Source organism: Chanos chanos, chromosome 3 (assembly GCF_902362185.1).
Source record: "Chanos chanos chromosome 3, fChaCha1.1, whole genome shotgun sequence".
Classification (NCBI taxonomy): domain Eukaryota; kingdom Metazoa; phylum Chordata; class Actinopteri; order Gonorynchiformes; family Chanidae; genus Chanos; species Chanos chanos.
In genome coordinates, this window is record NC_044497.1 from 38038823 (window position 1) to 38052500 (window position 13678).

The 13678-nt window shown below is 40.7% G+C and overlaps 1 protein-coding gene across 1 annotated transcript in view; it reads left to right on the plus strand.

Annotated features, from left to right (window-relative positions):
• Positions 1–9581, plus strand: part of LOC115806969 (immunoglobulin-like and fibronectin type III domain-containing protein 1) — a 36510-nt gene extending 26929 nt beyond the window's left edge. Inside the window, exons 15-20 of the mRNA XM_030767828.1 lie at positions 108–187; positions 2561–3048; positions 3273–3435; positions 4333–4909; positions 9222–9367; positions 9567–9581. Coding sequence (XP_030623688.1) covers positions 108–187; positions 2561–3048; positions 3273–3435; positions 4333–4909; positions 9222–9367; positions 9567–9581 — 1469 coding nt within the window. The remainder of the gene's footprint in view (positions 1–107; positions 188–2560; positions 3049–3272; positions 3436–4332; positions 4910–9221; positions 9368–9566) is intronic.
• The last annotated feature ends 4097 nt before the right edge of the window (positions 9582–13678 follow it).

A 13678-nucleotide genomic window follows, 5' to 3' on the forward strand; every position in this document is an offset into this window, starting at 1 on the left:
CGGATCTCAATACGCCCTCTTGTTTATTTTATTCCTCATGATCGTTATTGGAGGGGCGACCGTAGCGTGGTTCTCTTTCCAACAACACCAGTCTTTAACCTATTTAGCGGATAACCTCATGGGCATGCAGATGAAAATGGTGAAGCTTCAGTCTTTCCAAGAGGAGATGAGGAAGGCAAATGAGAAGGTGAGTTTGAGTCGGCAGTCAGACAAACAGAAATAGAAACTTTGATTAAATATGAAAGGTTCCGTATGAAAGCCAATAGGAGTTTCCAAAAAGTTGTTGACAAAGTTTCTCTCTAAACTTTGTTTTGTACTATTGAAAGAAAAAATGTTCATGTTTGACCAACTAAACCAAAATGGATGGATGAACATAATTTTGCAGTTCAAGTTCAGACTGTGACTGACAGTGGCAAACTAATATCAAATTTCCATGTGCAATGGTCGGCACTAGAGTGACCTAAATGATGCTATTTCTAAACAGTTTATCAACGCAGCATCAAAATTTATATCACCGATCTAGCTTTTGCTACACCGTGATTGGACATGTTCAATAAGAGGAGAGAGCTAGGACTTTGTTATTTTCATCCTGAATTTTTAACTCTTAAACAGTAAAGGTCCCTTGTATTGCTTAATACCATGTCAGGCCTGTGTATGCAGTGTCCAGTGTCTAAATCCGACACCCAGTTGTTCTGCTGTGTTAAAAATAAACTCACACATTACCAACATGATACTGACCGTGTGCTGAAAGGGTAGCTCATATCGAGGATATTGTTCGCAAACTCAACAGGAAATATAGACAGCAGTTAATAATCGACATTTAAGGGGTTCCCATCTAAAGCTCTGTCCTTGTATTGTGTCCGTGTTTGAATGTAAAGAGAACTCGTGTTTTGACTGAACCAGCTACAAGAACATAATGTTCAGAAGAGAAAGCTGGTGTTCTGTCAATGTAATATACAGCTATATGTGTGAGGAATTGAGAGAGAGTGTTTATTTTCAATGGATCAGACGTGTTCGCGCACTGTTGTGCCTAAATTTCAGCCCAACTATAGAACTAGCGCGACTATGTAACTCTGCTGTCTACTGCTGTAGTGACACTGATGGTTGTTAGAGCAGATAATTCGCGGTCTGAAAACAATTTGAGTGTACAGATTACTGCAGTATATCCAAGTACCTGTACTACTGTAGTGCGTAAGGCAACATAACTGATATAACATTACACATTTATAAATTTATTATCTATAAATCAGTTACAACTTGTAATTTTTTAGAAATGTATATGTGTAGTGAACTTTTCTCAGACATGTAATGTTCATTCATCTTTTCCAATGTACACTCCTGACTCTACTGGACATTGACCCCCCCAGTAAACATCACAGCAGCGTGACTGTTAGTGTAACCATAAATGTATGTTTATGTGTGTATGCATGTGTATCTGCATGGCCATGCAAAGAGGGCTTGTTTGGCTGTTCTGCTGTCAGCTCCTTTTCACACAGCTAACTGGTTAACTGTATCAATCAGATTTTAACCATCTTCAGACATTTTGAAGACTCTGTGTTAATGACCTTAACATGTCTAATCCATATACGCATTACATTTAGTACAACTCTTGAACTACCTGAAGAGTCTGTACATATACACCTGTTTTCCAGGCGGAAATGAATCTGTAATTACTAGGCATGCTCAAATACCAGCTGTGTTGCTGTGTCTTAGACAGCAGGTAGGTATATGTGGACTCATGTATATACAGTCTGGTTAGGATAGGTCACTGTGACTATACCAGAGTAATGGTTGAAAGCCCTGGGGAAATAGGTAATGGCAATCCTCCAGTCAGTTTCCAGTGTCACCAACCAGGTTTTGGGAGTAGGGACTGCCTACTACCACATGAGATAGTCAAGAGTGCAACATGAATAGTTATTCTAATTGCCAAGAGTTCCAAATGAAAGTCATGCACTATGTCAAAGTCACTTTTTCTGTGTGATTTTTAGATTAAATGACCCAAAACTTAATGGTGATTGATACAAAACTATGTAATGATATTCGTTTTAGAATGTCCAGCTACCTACTTAGTTTTCACCTGCATTTTCTTTATTTTGCCATTAAATGAAGAACTTCAGTTTGCCTCACTCTACCAGATGACTCCATTATAGTTCACCCTCTCTAGTAGTGCTGTTATAGGGGAGAGTGAGGTAGGACATGTTAATCAATGATGTCTGACAATGATGTGGTTTAGGGAGCAGAGCTGGGCATAGGTAGGTTTGTGTGCTCTTGTGTGAATCTATGAGAGTGTGAGCATCAGTTGGTTCTTCTGAATGTCAATTTTCTTTAATTAGTCTGTATGTAGCAAAATTATATCCGGTAATGTCCCCACTGAGCTATGACTGACTCTGGGCTTGGACCCTTCACAGAGCTCTGTCTCTATGTATTAAATATGCACCATGTATCAGTGTTTTCAGAAGTGATATGTGTACACGAATAAAGAATGCGTATTAAATTAGACAATAAAGGCTGTACTAATGCAATACCCCCCCCCCCCCCTCCCTTTACCCCATTATCACAGCAGCTGGGTCCTGATGGGTTTGAGCACCGTTTACACACTCTGGAGGAGTCGTACGCACTGGCACAGAAACAGGTTGGCATGGCACTTGCCACAGCTGAGCAGCTTAAGACCTCTGACCTGCCTGCCCAGGTACTTACTCTGCATACAGAGATGAAAGCCCGACTTGCCGAGGTCCAAAAAGCTGCTGTCTCTGCGGAACAGCTGGCCCAGCTCCAGGTCTCTCTCAGGGAAAAGAGTCTAGAGTTTGAAGAAGTGAAACAGCAGGTGGAGGGGCTAGCAGGGGCTAGCACTGAGTTAGCACAGAGTGTGGAGGGTTTGTCAAGTAGCCTGGCGGCTAGTGAGGTCCAGCTGGAGCAGAAGGCAGCTACAGTGGAAGTGCTGAGCTCTCAGATACAGACACAAACCTCTGACCTTCTGGAACTGAAGAAACTGCTGGCTAACCAACAGATTCAACTGGAGAAAAGCATGGAAGAGATTGCCATTGTTAAGTGAGTGTTCATTAATATGTATTATCATCTATTAATTATTATGATTTAGGGAACCCGCACTTGAGGTTTCATTTTTTTTACTCGTTTGGAAAGGTTGTCTCTTTCATAGGGGCAGAGGCTTATCATTTTATTTGAGAATGTATGTAGATGTATATTTCTTCCACCCACTTGATCCAACAAACAAGGCGATCCTCTCTACTCATGCATGTGTTGTGTGTTCACAGAGAGCTTCTGGAGACTGAACGTATCCATAGATCTCAGCAAGCAAATGTGGAGGAGCAGTTGAGTTCTGTTCATCAGAGTCTACAGGAACAGAATTCAGCTGCCCAGAACCTCCACACAGAACTCAGTGCCCAGCTAGAGTCTATACAGAGCCAGGTTTCCCAGGTCAGAATGATAGTGGGCTTTAACCACACTACTACTGTGGACCTACCTTAAACACTGCCGCACTATCACACCAGACCTCCTTTAGACACTACTACAATACCACAACAGACCTGCCTTAAACACTGCCACAGGGATCCTGTCTTAAACACTGCCACAGCAGACCTACCTGTAACACTGCCACATTACCACTGCAAACCTGCTTTAAACTTAAAAGACGATGACATGATTTTTAAGTATTTTAAATGCTTTAGCAAAGGTTGTAAATTTTCTCCTGCTGTGCTTTTATTCTGAAATGATCCATCCTACCTTAGCAAACTAACAGCAAGTGAAGACATTTCATTCAGTTATGTGATGTGTTTCCCCAGCGAGATCAGGCAAGTATACTCATGTCACCTCCATCTGCCATAGATGATGATTAAGGTCGTTGTCTGTCTCCTGACTGTATCTTTTCAGTAGAGCAGATGCGTGAGTGGATCGGATCTCTATGGCAGAAATGTGATAATGTAGACCATATTTCTCATGCTCCCTACTATTTCTGTACAGTAGCTTTCTATAGGGAGTACAGTACCTGTAATGAGTATCAGTGTAATGAGGTTAATTGTCTGTCTGGAAATATCTACTCAATTTCAAATCCTTGCTCTTACTGGTTTGAGAAAAAATTATTTAGCAAATCTGAAGTCCTGAGCACCACGACAGTGGACGCAGTCATAAATCATTTAATACATGAAGCCCTTTAAATGCCTTAAACTGTTCTTCAGATTTGATGTAATTCTCTCCCAGAAGCTTCAGTATTCATTGAAGGCTCTTAATAAATAACTGTCTGGGTGCAGTTTTCTGTATCTGCACATACAGTATTGTCACCTAATGTTGACTTTTTTCCACCCCTTTGTGCCATAGTTGGATGGAGGTGACCAACTAGACTCAGAAGCAACAGAACCAGGACCCACAGAGGAGGTTGCAGCAGAGAGGGCTCTAACAGATGAAGAGGAGACACCAGAAGGAGCAGAGACTGTTCTTTCAGCTGAGGAGGAGACGATAGCAGGAGCAGAGACTACTGCCTCAGCAGAGGAGGAGACACTACCGGAAGCAGAAATCACTCTCTCTGAGGAGCAGACATTGCCAAAGGAGGATGTACTCACTCCAGAGGATGATCAGATAGCACCTGTCACACAGGAAGAGGGTCTACCAGAGGAGCTGAACCCTGTAGAACTATTTGAACCAATCACAGAGGAACAGACTGCTGCTTCAGAGGAAGAGGCAATGGAGGTGGAACCTATAGAGCTAGAAGAGCTGATCCCTGAACAGCAGCCTGCTCCCTCAGAGGAAGAGGAGGAGTCTAGTCAGGAGGTGGAGCAGGAGAACTTTGAAGCTCCCAGAGAGGTGTTGGAGGAGGAGTTTGTGGAGGACCAGAGTGTTGAGGAAGAAGATGAAATACAAGAGCCAGAGGATGAAGAGACTGCCATGGAAAAGGAATGTAAGTTATTATCTGCTATCTTAAAATATCTGGTGTTTGATAAATTGTCCCTATTGCTTATGTGGTTGATTTCATTCTTCAGTTTTGGCTAGAAGGTTATACTTTTTTAAATGTCCATTTCTTTAAGTCCAATGATGTATTTTTATTTGATTCACAAACAGAACAGAATCGCTGCATGTTGACACCAAGAGGACGTCTGGTCTTCCATTCTGCTGAACTCACAGGAGACAATGGACACTAATGGGCTGTCAGCAGAACCACAAACAGGACCATCAAACAGGATCTGAAGGACTGTTACTTTTTTTTCCTTGTCTTTCTTTGAAAAGGGTAATCCGGTCACATGTGAATAAGTGTACACTATCTGTTCTGAGAATGTTTTGGTGAGATACACAAGGTATCGGGCTGCTAGGCTGAGAATGGGGAATATTCAGGGCTCTTTTGTGCCAATGTTGATCTCACGAGCCTTAATCTTTTCTACTAATCTGTGGATCTTTCTACAATTTTTCCACACACAAGTCAGTTTTTTTTTCTTTTCTTTTTTTTGTTCTACAAGTTCTATAGGAGCACTGGGTGCACTGAACACCCAGTCCAAGGATTCATGGCGAACAGGGTAAAAAGCCATAACTGTGATTATGTTGCTGATTTAAAATTGGTTTGTTTTTTGTTACTGTAATGAAAGCATCTGGTCTGAAGCATGCGAAGGGAGTAGGAAGAAAAACAGGTCTTTTTGCGCGGTCTGTCCACAGACAGGTTATGGAAAAGACTGTGTTTAAAGGGAAATTTCATGAAAGATTGTACTCTGCAATTTTTTTTCCTCTTGTTTCGATGATGTCCTTGACAAATGCCTAGTCTTAGGTGCTGCTCCACAATTACACTTGTCCCTGGTTTCCGCGCTGTGTTTCTGAAATAAACTGAGGGTCCTTCCCCCTTTTTACACTTCAGCAGATGTTCTGTCATGTTTCTCAGATGAAGTATATTGTTGTGAAGTGAAAACCAAAAAAAGAATTTCGCTTGCCTAAATCATCTTAGTTTGAATCCTAACTCAAGAGGTGACTATGACTCAACTCTCAAAGTTCTATCACAGGTTTAAAAAGAACTAGCCTGTCAAATAATGGATATTACTACCCCTGAGACATTACTACCACTCTCCCACTGTTTTTATTGTCTCTTCATCCATGACTTCTTTTTGATTGAACATGAGAAAAATTGTTTGAATATCCACAGGTGTGAAAGTTCACAGATGAACTGTTTCAGTACATTATAATCTTAACATTACCTCTACAATTATGTATCCTATCAAGATGCAGCCTGGCTGGCCTCTCAGATTAATAGAGTAATAACCTGACACACTTTCAGTTTCCCTGTAGGTTAGGTAGTGTAGTGCGGGTGCTCTATAACCTTCTTCAAAGTCACAGAAAATCTAAATTCTCAAACCCACAGATGTTTCTGGTAAAAACAATCATTATTTTCCAAAAGATTAGTAGTTTGAGATGAACATTGGATGAGCAGCCATTTTGTATTGTACAGTACTGATGTAGTGAAAAATTTCTGCCCTGACCACATTTACTATGAAGAAACAATTATGGTGGAGGAAGACAGAAGAAAGGAATATCAAGGCATGCCGCACACACTTTTCCCAGGTTCCTGCTTTCTAGATTCTGGATTTATCCAGAGTTACATTTGATGTGAATCTAGAAAGCAAAACCCTGTGAAGACAACTCACTGTCTTCAACAGGAATGTCGATACAATTTACTATATTTTCATGGTAACACACTGCAGGACTGTAATTTTGAAATCTTGATATAGATTTTCATTACCTAAGTAACGTAGTAAGGGATTATATTACTGAAATTCACGGGCGGTTTTGTATTGCCTTAATTTATAATCAGTAAAATACATGTATCTGATGGAAAGACAGAAAGACTGCCACTCAGCCTCATCTATCAAAAGGAGTGATTTTAAAGAGAAACAACTGGTCTTCTCCATCACATTCTTCACATCCTATATTATCTCCTAGCATCCTCTCTCTCTCTCTCTCTCTCTCTCTCTCTCTCTCTCTCTCTCTCTCCCTCCCTCCCCACCTTCTCTGTTCCTCCCTCCCTCATTCTCTTTTCCTACACGGCCATCCCTGCCCCACCTTCTTCTCATCAGTGCTGCAGTCTCCGTGTCTGTTGTCTCCATGGCCTGTAGTCTCAGAGATTCAGCAGGAGTCATGCAAGCCTGTGTGCCCAGGTACTGTATTAATCCTCTCCCTAGCCTTATCCCTGACCTCTCATATCCCCTTACTCAAATACAGCTTCCTCTCTGTCTGCTCTTAGAATGCCTTTTTTTTCTCACAGACCATACTATTCCTCTTTTCTCCTCTATCCATACGGTCTTTCTCCTGGCAGTGATGTGGTTAAAGTTGTTGATGATAGCGTGCCGCGCTGTGGGTAGAACAGTTTGTCCTTTAAAGCAAAGAGCAAAATCTCAGATGGGGGCAGATGTTGGAAAGGGATTTGCTGGTTAAGATTTCTCAGGTTTGAATATACTGATTAGAGAATCAGTTGGAAAAAGCAGTGTAGTAGATGGTAATGATCATTGTTATTCTGGTATTGCACTGAGGCATCTTTGTGATGAAACCATTAGTTGTGTAGACTGTGTTGACAATAAGTGTTTAGTGAGAGGGTTTGGACAGAGTTTTCTTTTTCAGCTGTTATTTTAAGTTGTATTATTTGAGCGCTTATGGAGGATTTTTTTAATTAAATTTTTCACAGTATACTACATATTGCAGAGGGGCTTGATGACTCATCTTTAAATCTAAATTGATCAAAATGTTTTACTCTGCAGTACCTACACTATACATTGTTTTATTCCACTGATGACTTGTTTCATTGTAAATGTGAATGTGTAACTTTAAAATTGTTTCTAGAATCATAGAACATAAGAAGTCATAATCCACTACCCACAATCAAAAAAAAAAATATATATATATATATATATATATATATATATATACACACACACACATATATATTTTTGAATTAATATGTGTGAATGTGTTTGTGAATTATTAGGAATAAATAATTAATAAATAATTGGATCTGTCTGTCTGTCTCTCTCTCTCTCCTAATCAGTACCCAGTACAGAGTAGAGAGTGAGCATGTGGGTAGTGTATAGCCATTAGAATGAACTGAATGTGTCCTCTGTATGGTGTGTGTTGACTCTGTGTCATTTTATTGAGAGGCTTTCTCTCAGAAGCCCCCCCCCCCCCCCCCCTCTCTCTCTCTCTCTCTCACACACACACACACAGACACAGTCAAACAGAACCATGCAGCTGCTGTCAGAGGTGTAATATGATATGCTAGGAATTATTGATCTGTAAGTGCAGCATGATGTTTTCTCTCCTCCAGGTCAAACTGGACATTTTCTACCAGACCACTGTTCCCATTTATTCTGTTATTATCTCTTTGTTGGCTATTTATGATCTGTTTAGCTTGATCCTTTACCAAGAAATGTTCTCCTCTGTTCTCACTGATTTTGTATTTCCTGGTTATTTACTACATTCCTGCTGACTGTGAGCTGTGTGCTGTTGTTCTGCATGTTGGGTGTGTGAATTGCACCCTCTCAAGCAGAATGAAACCTTATGCAACCTACTATACACACACAATCCAGCCTCATAATGTTATGAAAGGACTGAAGCTAATTTATCTGGGGCTTTGACCAGAGTGATTGATTCGTCCTTTTCTGCTCTCTGAACTTCAGGTCGTCATTTCTTAGCCCAACGAGGGATGAAAAAGCGGAGTCTCAAAGAAAAGCAAAATCTCGTCAGGCCAGACAAACACGCAGGTCTACTCAGGTAGAGAGTCTCCTCAGGCTGTTGCCTCTTTCTCTCATTACTGAAGTTTAGTTCTGTGCCAAAACCTTTCTCACTCACTCCCTCACCCACTCACTCACTCACTCGCTCGCTCGCTCGCTCCATTAAAGATAGAGTATGGATCCTCACTGTAATCTGGTTAGTATTAAAGACAGGGCTTTATATTTCATAACCCATAAATCAAGAAGGGTCCAATGAAGGAACTGAGGATTTCTTTATGTGACTGTGTATATGTGTGCGTGTGTGTCTTGTGAATATTTAATGTTTGTGTTGAGTTTGGTGATGGCAATGTTGTGTTTTCTTTGTGTGTGTGTGTGTGTGTGTGTGTGTGTGTGTGCATGTGTGCCTGTGCTCGTGTGTGCGCACGTGTGTGTGTGTGTGTGTGCACGTTTGACAGGGGGTGACACTTGCTGAGATAAGAGAAGCTAGGTGTGTGTTTAGTGCATGCCCTACAGACAAACAGACAGATGAACCAGGCAGAAGCTCAGACGGTCTTCAACTGTCCAGGAGAAGTCCAGAGAAATGGGCAGAACCTGCTCAGGCCCAGTCATGTGACCTAGCTCAGTGGTGTAACAGACAGAGTGCTGAGGAGGCGGATAAGGTGAGAACTATTTTGCCTTAATGAAAAACAATAACAATGAAATATGAAATCTTTATGTCAAATACCATTACACACAAGCATGTGCATGTGCTTAGGCACGCACACATTCACACATCACTGTAATCACTTCCTGATACTGTTCCTCATGCACTGGGACATGACTCTCTGTGTTGACTCACATTATGTTCTCTTTCCTAAGGAATCTTATGCTTAATTAACATTGATTCTAAAGCTGATTCAGTCTTGATATTACTGATGTTGTTAATATTCATTCTCGCTAGCTAAACCTTAATGATGTTTATTCTAGCTTTTAAGAAAGTAAATCTCTGGAATTTACTGATTGCATACCCACATACCACTACAGAAAATCTAGTTCAAAAAAGGTTGGTGTGAGTTTTCACTCTCACCAAACTAACAACATTGTAAAGATTTAAAATGCTGTATGTGTTGATAGGAGGGGAACTGGAAAAGCCATCCAAGAACCAAAGCACAGATCACTGCCTTGCCGGTCACCTCTCCATCAGCCAGCGGGGCATGTGGCTTCTCCTCCAGCCTGACCAATCACACACCTTCAAGAGGTCAGGGGTCTGTTCAACACTAATTCACTCAACTATTAAAAAAAGAAGTGTCCATGTGTTATGATAACTGAAAAAGGGAAAAGAGAAATTGCACTTTTTTCCTCCATATTTGGACTGTTTAATAAACTGTAATCCCATTAGCTTTTGTTTGCTCATCAGTCACCTTAGTTTCGCTGAGTGAGGTCAACACACTACAGCATAAATGTCTGAGGCCAACCAAAGCATTTTTTGCATTACAGGTTACATAATGTCTTCACATAATGTGGCATGGTTTGAAAAGAGCATTGTTTGCTTAACCTTACAGCTCCACAGGTGCTTCACCTTTCGTGACCACAGCTGAACACAGAGAAGGAAGAAGGATCTTAGTCCACACACACTCACACAGATCTCAGTCAGATGTATTCCTTTGGACAATATGGCTCAGATTTAAGCTCTGTTTCATACTTTGAGACATAAATCTACTAAAACAATCAAACAGAAAAAGATGCATTCGCAAATGAAAAATTAAAGACAGGAGGTGATAACTGCATGTTTTGTTGTGTGCAGTTGCGTTCATTAGTTAATCTGTGTTGGGTTATTTTTATATGAGGAATTATTTACATGAGTGTTGTAGGATTATTTCATCTCTTTTAAAGTTTTGATGATGAGATAAAGGAGTAAAGCATTTCTGTATAATGTAAAACTTGAGGTAAAATAAGGTAATATGAGTTGAAATATGTATGATTATGAATGTTGTATAGTAGAAAATTTGAATCATTACTATAGCAGTACCTTCTCAGTAATCTCTCATTTGTAGGTACTGGTTGGACAGATGAGAATGCAAACCCTCTCACTGACGTCAGGCCACGTGCTGGGCTACATCACCAAGACAGCGACTGCTATAACGGAGCATGTCTGTCCGGCTGCATCACAGAGGTACATTTACAGTTTGTAATGAGCTTAAAAGTCCAGCCAACTGTTTCTCAGAGAAATATCACTTGCCAATTTTTAGGTGAGGGCAAAATTCAGCAGGATTTTGACCCTCCAAACCACTGGGATTTTGGGATCCCTGCAGTAATTCGTCTCATGTGTGTTGTTATGTGTAATTATAGCATAATGTTACACACTGTTATGTGTTTTTACGCATTCATTCGTATCACCTGGCCCCTTAACCCTAGTTTTAGTTTACAATTTTGCTGACTAAACAAAGATATTGCACATCATTTCTATCTAATACCAGCAGGTGGAGCTATTGCAGCACAAAATGTGTGTTTGGAAGCAGGGCCATGCACAGACATTTTGTTGGACAGGTGCTCTAGCGGAAAAAAGGACACCCCTCTCATGATTATTTATAAAAAATAAAGTTATATACAGTAGCACATCTTTTACTTACTTACATACTTATTTCAATATCCATACACTCATGCAGATGTTTAATACTCAACAGATTTCCACAAAATTCTCATTTCACAGAGACGAAGGCCTTTAGCTTTCACTATTTCCACATTTATCATGAGGACAGGCAACAACAAAGAAAACAATGCCACATTGTGCATGCTTTAGTAGGTAAGACTGCTTGGTGACAGAGTCCATGCATTTCAACAGTAAGCCTCACCAGACTGTAAATGTCAGTGGCACAACTTCAAGTACCATACCACGTAGCTACTTTTTCTGCAGACAGATTTTAATGTGCTATTTGTCATTTGGCAATGTTTTGATAATATATGAGGTAAATACATGATTTAGATTATTCAAAGTGTTGTATTATAGACCCAACTATAATGCTGACAAAATACTAATATTCAGCTAAAGTAGCTTTATGTCTGATTCAGAATCGCCAAACCACTTTGTGTAGTTAAAATAAATTGTGGGCCTACAATAAGATTTCAATAAAATTAGATGAACAGTTAAACTTTCAGATCTGAGCTTGTAAAGGCCATGAACTGTTGTATTGAAATGACAATAAGTTGCCTTGCCTACAACTGCCAGGAGTAAGAATTGCTTGCTTGTTGTTAAGCTTAATGGTCAGCTATTGCCTAAGTTAGGCTGGCTGTGTTGAGATATTTCAATAGTGGTTTAATTTCACAACAGTGACAAACAATGCCGAGGCTTAGGGCAAACACTATGGTTACCTGGCCGTCACCAGTGAAGGCAGGTCAGGGAGAGGTGGAAGCTGATCCACAGAGCGCTCGATTCGCGTGCGTTAACTGTGGTAGCTGTGATATGGGAAGTGAAAGAGGCAGGGGTAGGAGTTTGTGCGGTCTCACAGAATTAGAACTCAAATGCAGTTGTCGGGCATTACAATGCACTTTTATTTGACCATTGATGCCATGGGCCAAATTTTGAAAACTAAAAAATAAAATTAGAAAAAGAAATAGAAAATAATGTCTCGCAAAAAAGGGCACTTATCTAGTTAGAAGCCAACAGGGCAGGTGCTTGAGCACCACCTGGGCTCTATCTGTAGACGTGCCTGTTTGGAGGGCCTTACCAGAATGAAATGTGTAAAGCAGGAGTCCGTCTGTCATTTAAGTAAGACACATTAACGCATCTGAACAAAACACAGGGTGAACCTCGGTTAGCACACATCAGGACAGGGACTCAGAACTGCCCTTTCATTCAGATCCGCTATACCCGCTGTGTCTGTTTGTTTTGGTCATGTGTACTTTTGTTCTACAAAGGAACCAGCTCCGACAGGTACCATAATCCAGTCCTGATCTGATTCAGTTGGTCCAAGTGATTTATAACTGGTGTTTGGTGAGGATGGGATTTTCAGGTGGTTTATGGTAGCGACTGGTAAAGACTGGGTTTACAGGTGGTTTATGGTAGTGACTGGTTTTGGTTTAAGCCTGGGTTTACAGGTGGTAGTGATTGGTGTTGTCTGGCAAGGCTGAGAGGGGAATCCTAAGCCACTGATTTCTCCCTCACAGCCTAAAGACCCCATACAGTCTTACATCACATGATACATTAGGTATTCTAACATTCCATACCATTTAGGGCAAAATGTACTGCCCTACTGCGTCTTCTCTTCTCTTCTCTTCTCTTCTCTTCTCTTCTCTTCTCTTCTCTTCTCTTCTCTTCTCCACTCTTATCTACTGCTTGCTTACAGCCAGAATGACAAAACAACACAGGCTCTCTCTATCTCTGACTTTCTTTGTTTCTCTCTGGCTCTCTCGCTCTCTCTCCAACTCATCGTGCTGGCTCTCGTAGGCTCTGAAGGATCTTGTGTTGCATTGCCTGATATGGAAATCTCATGAGAACTACAGTGAGAAAGAAGAATGTTCAGAGCAGAGTGTGTCAGTTACTTGTACCACACACTCCAAATTCAGTTTGTGATTTCAAGATGGTAACACTCACCAGACGTGGTACAGCAAGGTAAATCTGACATAGATGGAGTTTAATTCTGCAAATAAATACATGTTGTGTTTTGTAAAAAACACCTTAGTTGCATTTTTTTTCTGAGCATTTGAATCTGCAGCTGTTCCTCTGTCCAGTATCTATAAAAGAAGAAGAGTATATGACCACCTGCCTTCACAGTTCTGTCATGTTTCTAAAAACAGACGGAGCTTGTCTAGGAATACCCTGTCTGTGTGAGTGTGTGTGTGTGTGTGTGTGTGCGTGCGTGTGTGTGTGTGTGTGTGTGTGTGTGTGTGTGTGTGTGTGTGTTTGCAGTTATGAGTAGCCTGAGAGCAGATATGTGGTTGGAAGGCAATATGCGAATGCGTGTGAGTGTGTGTTTTTTCATATGTGTTTATTT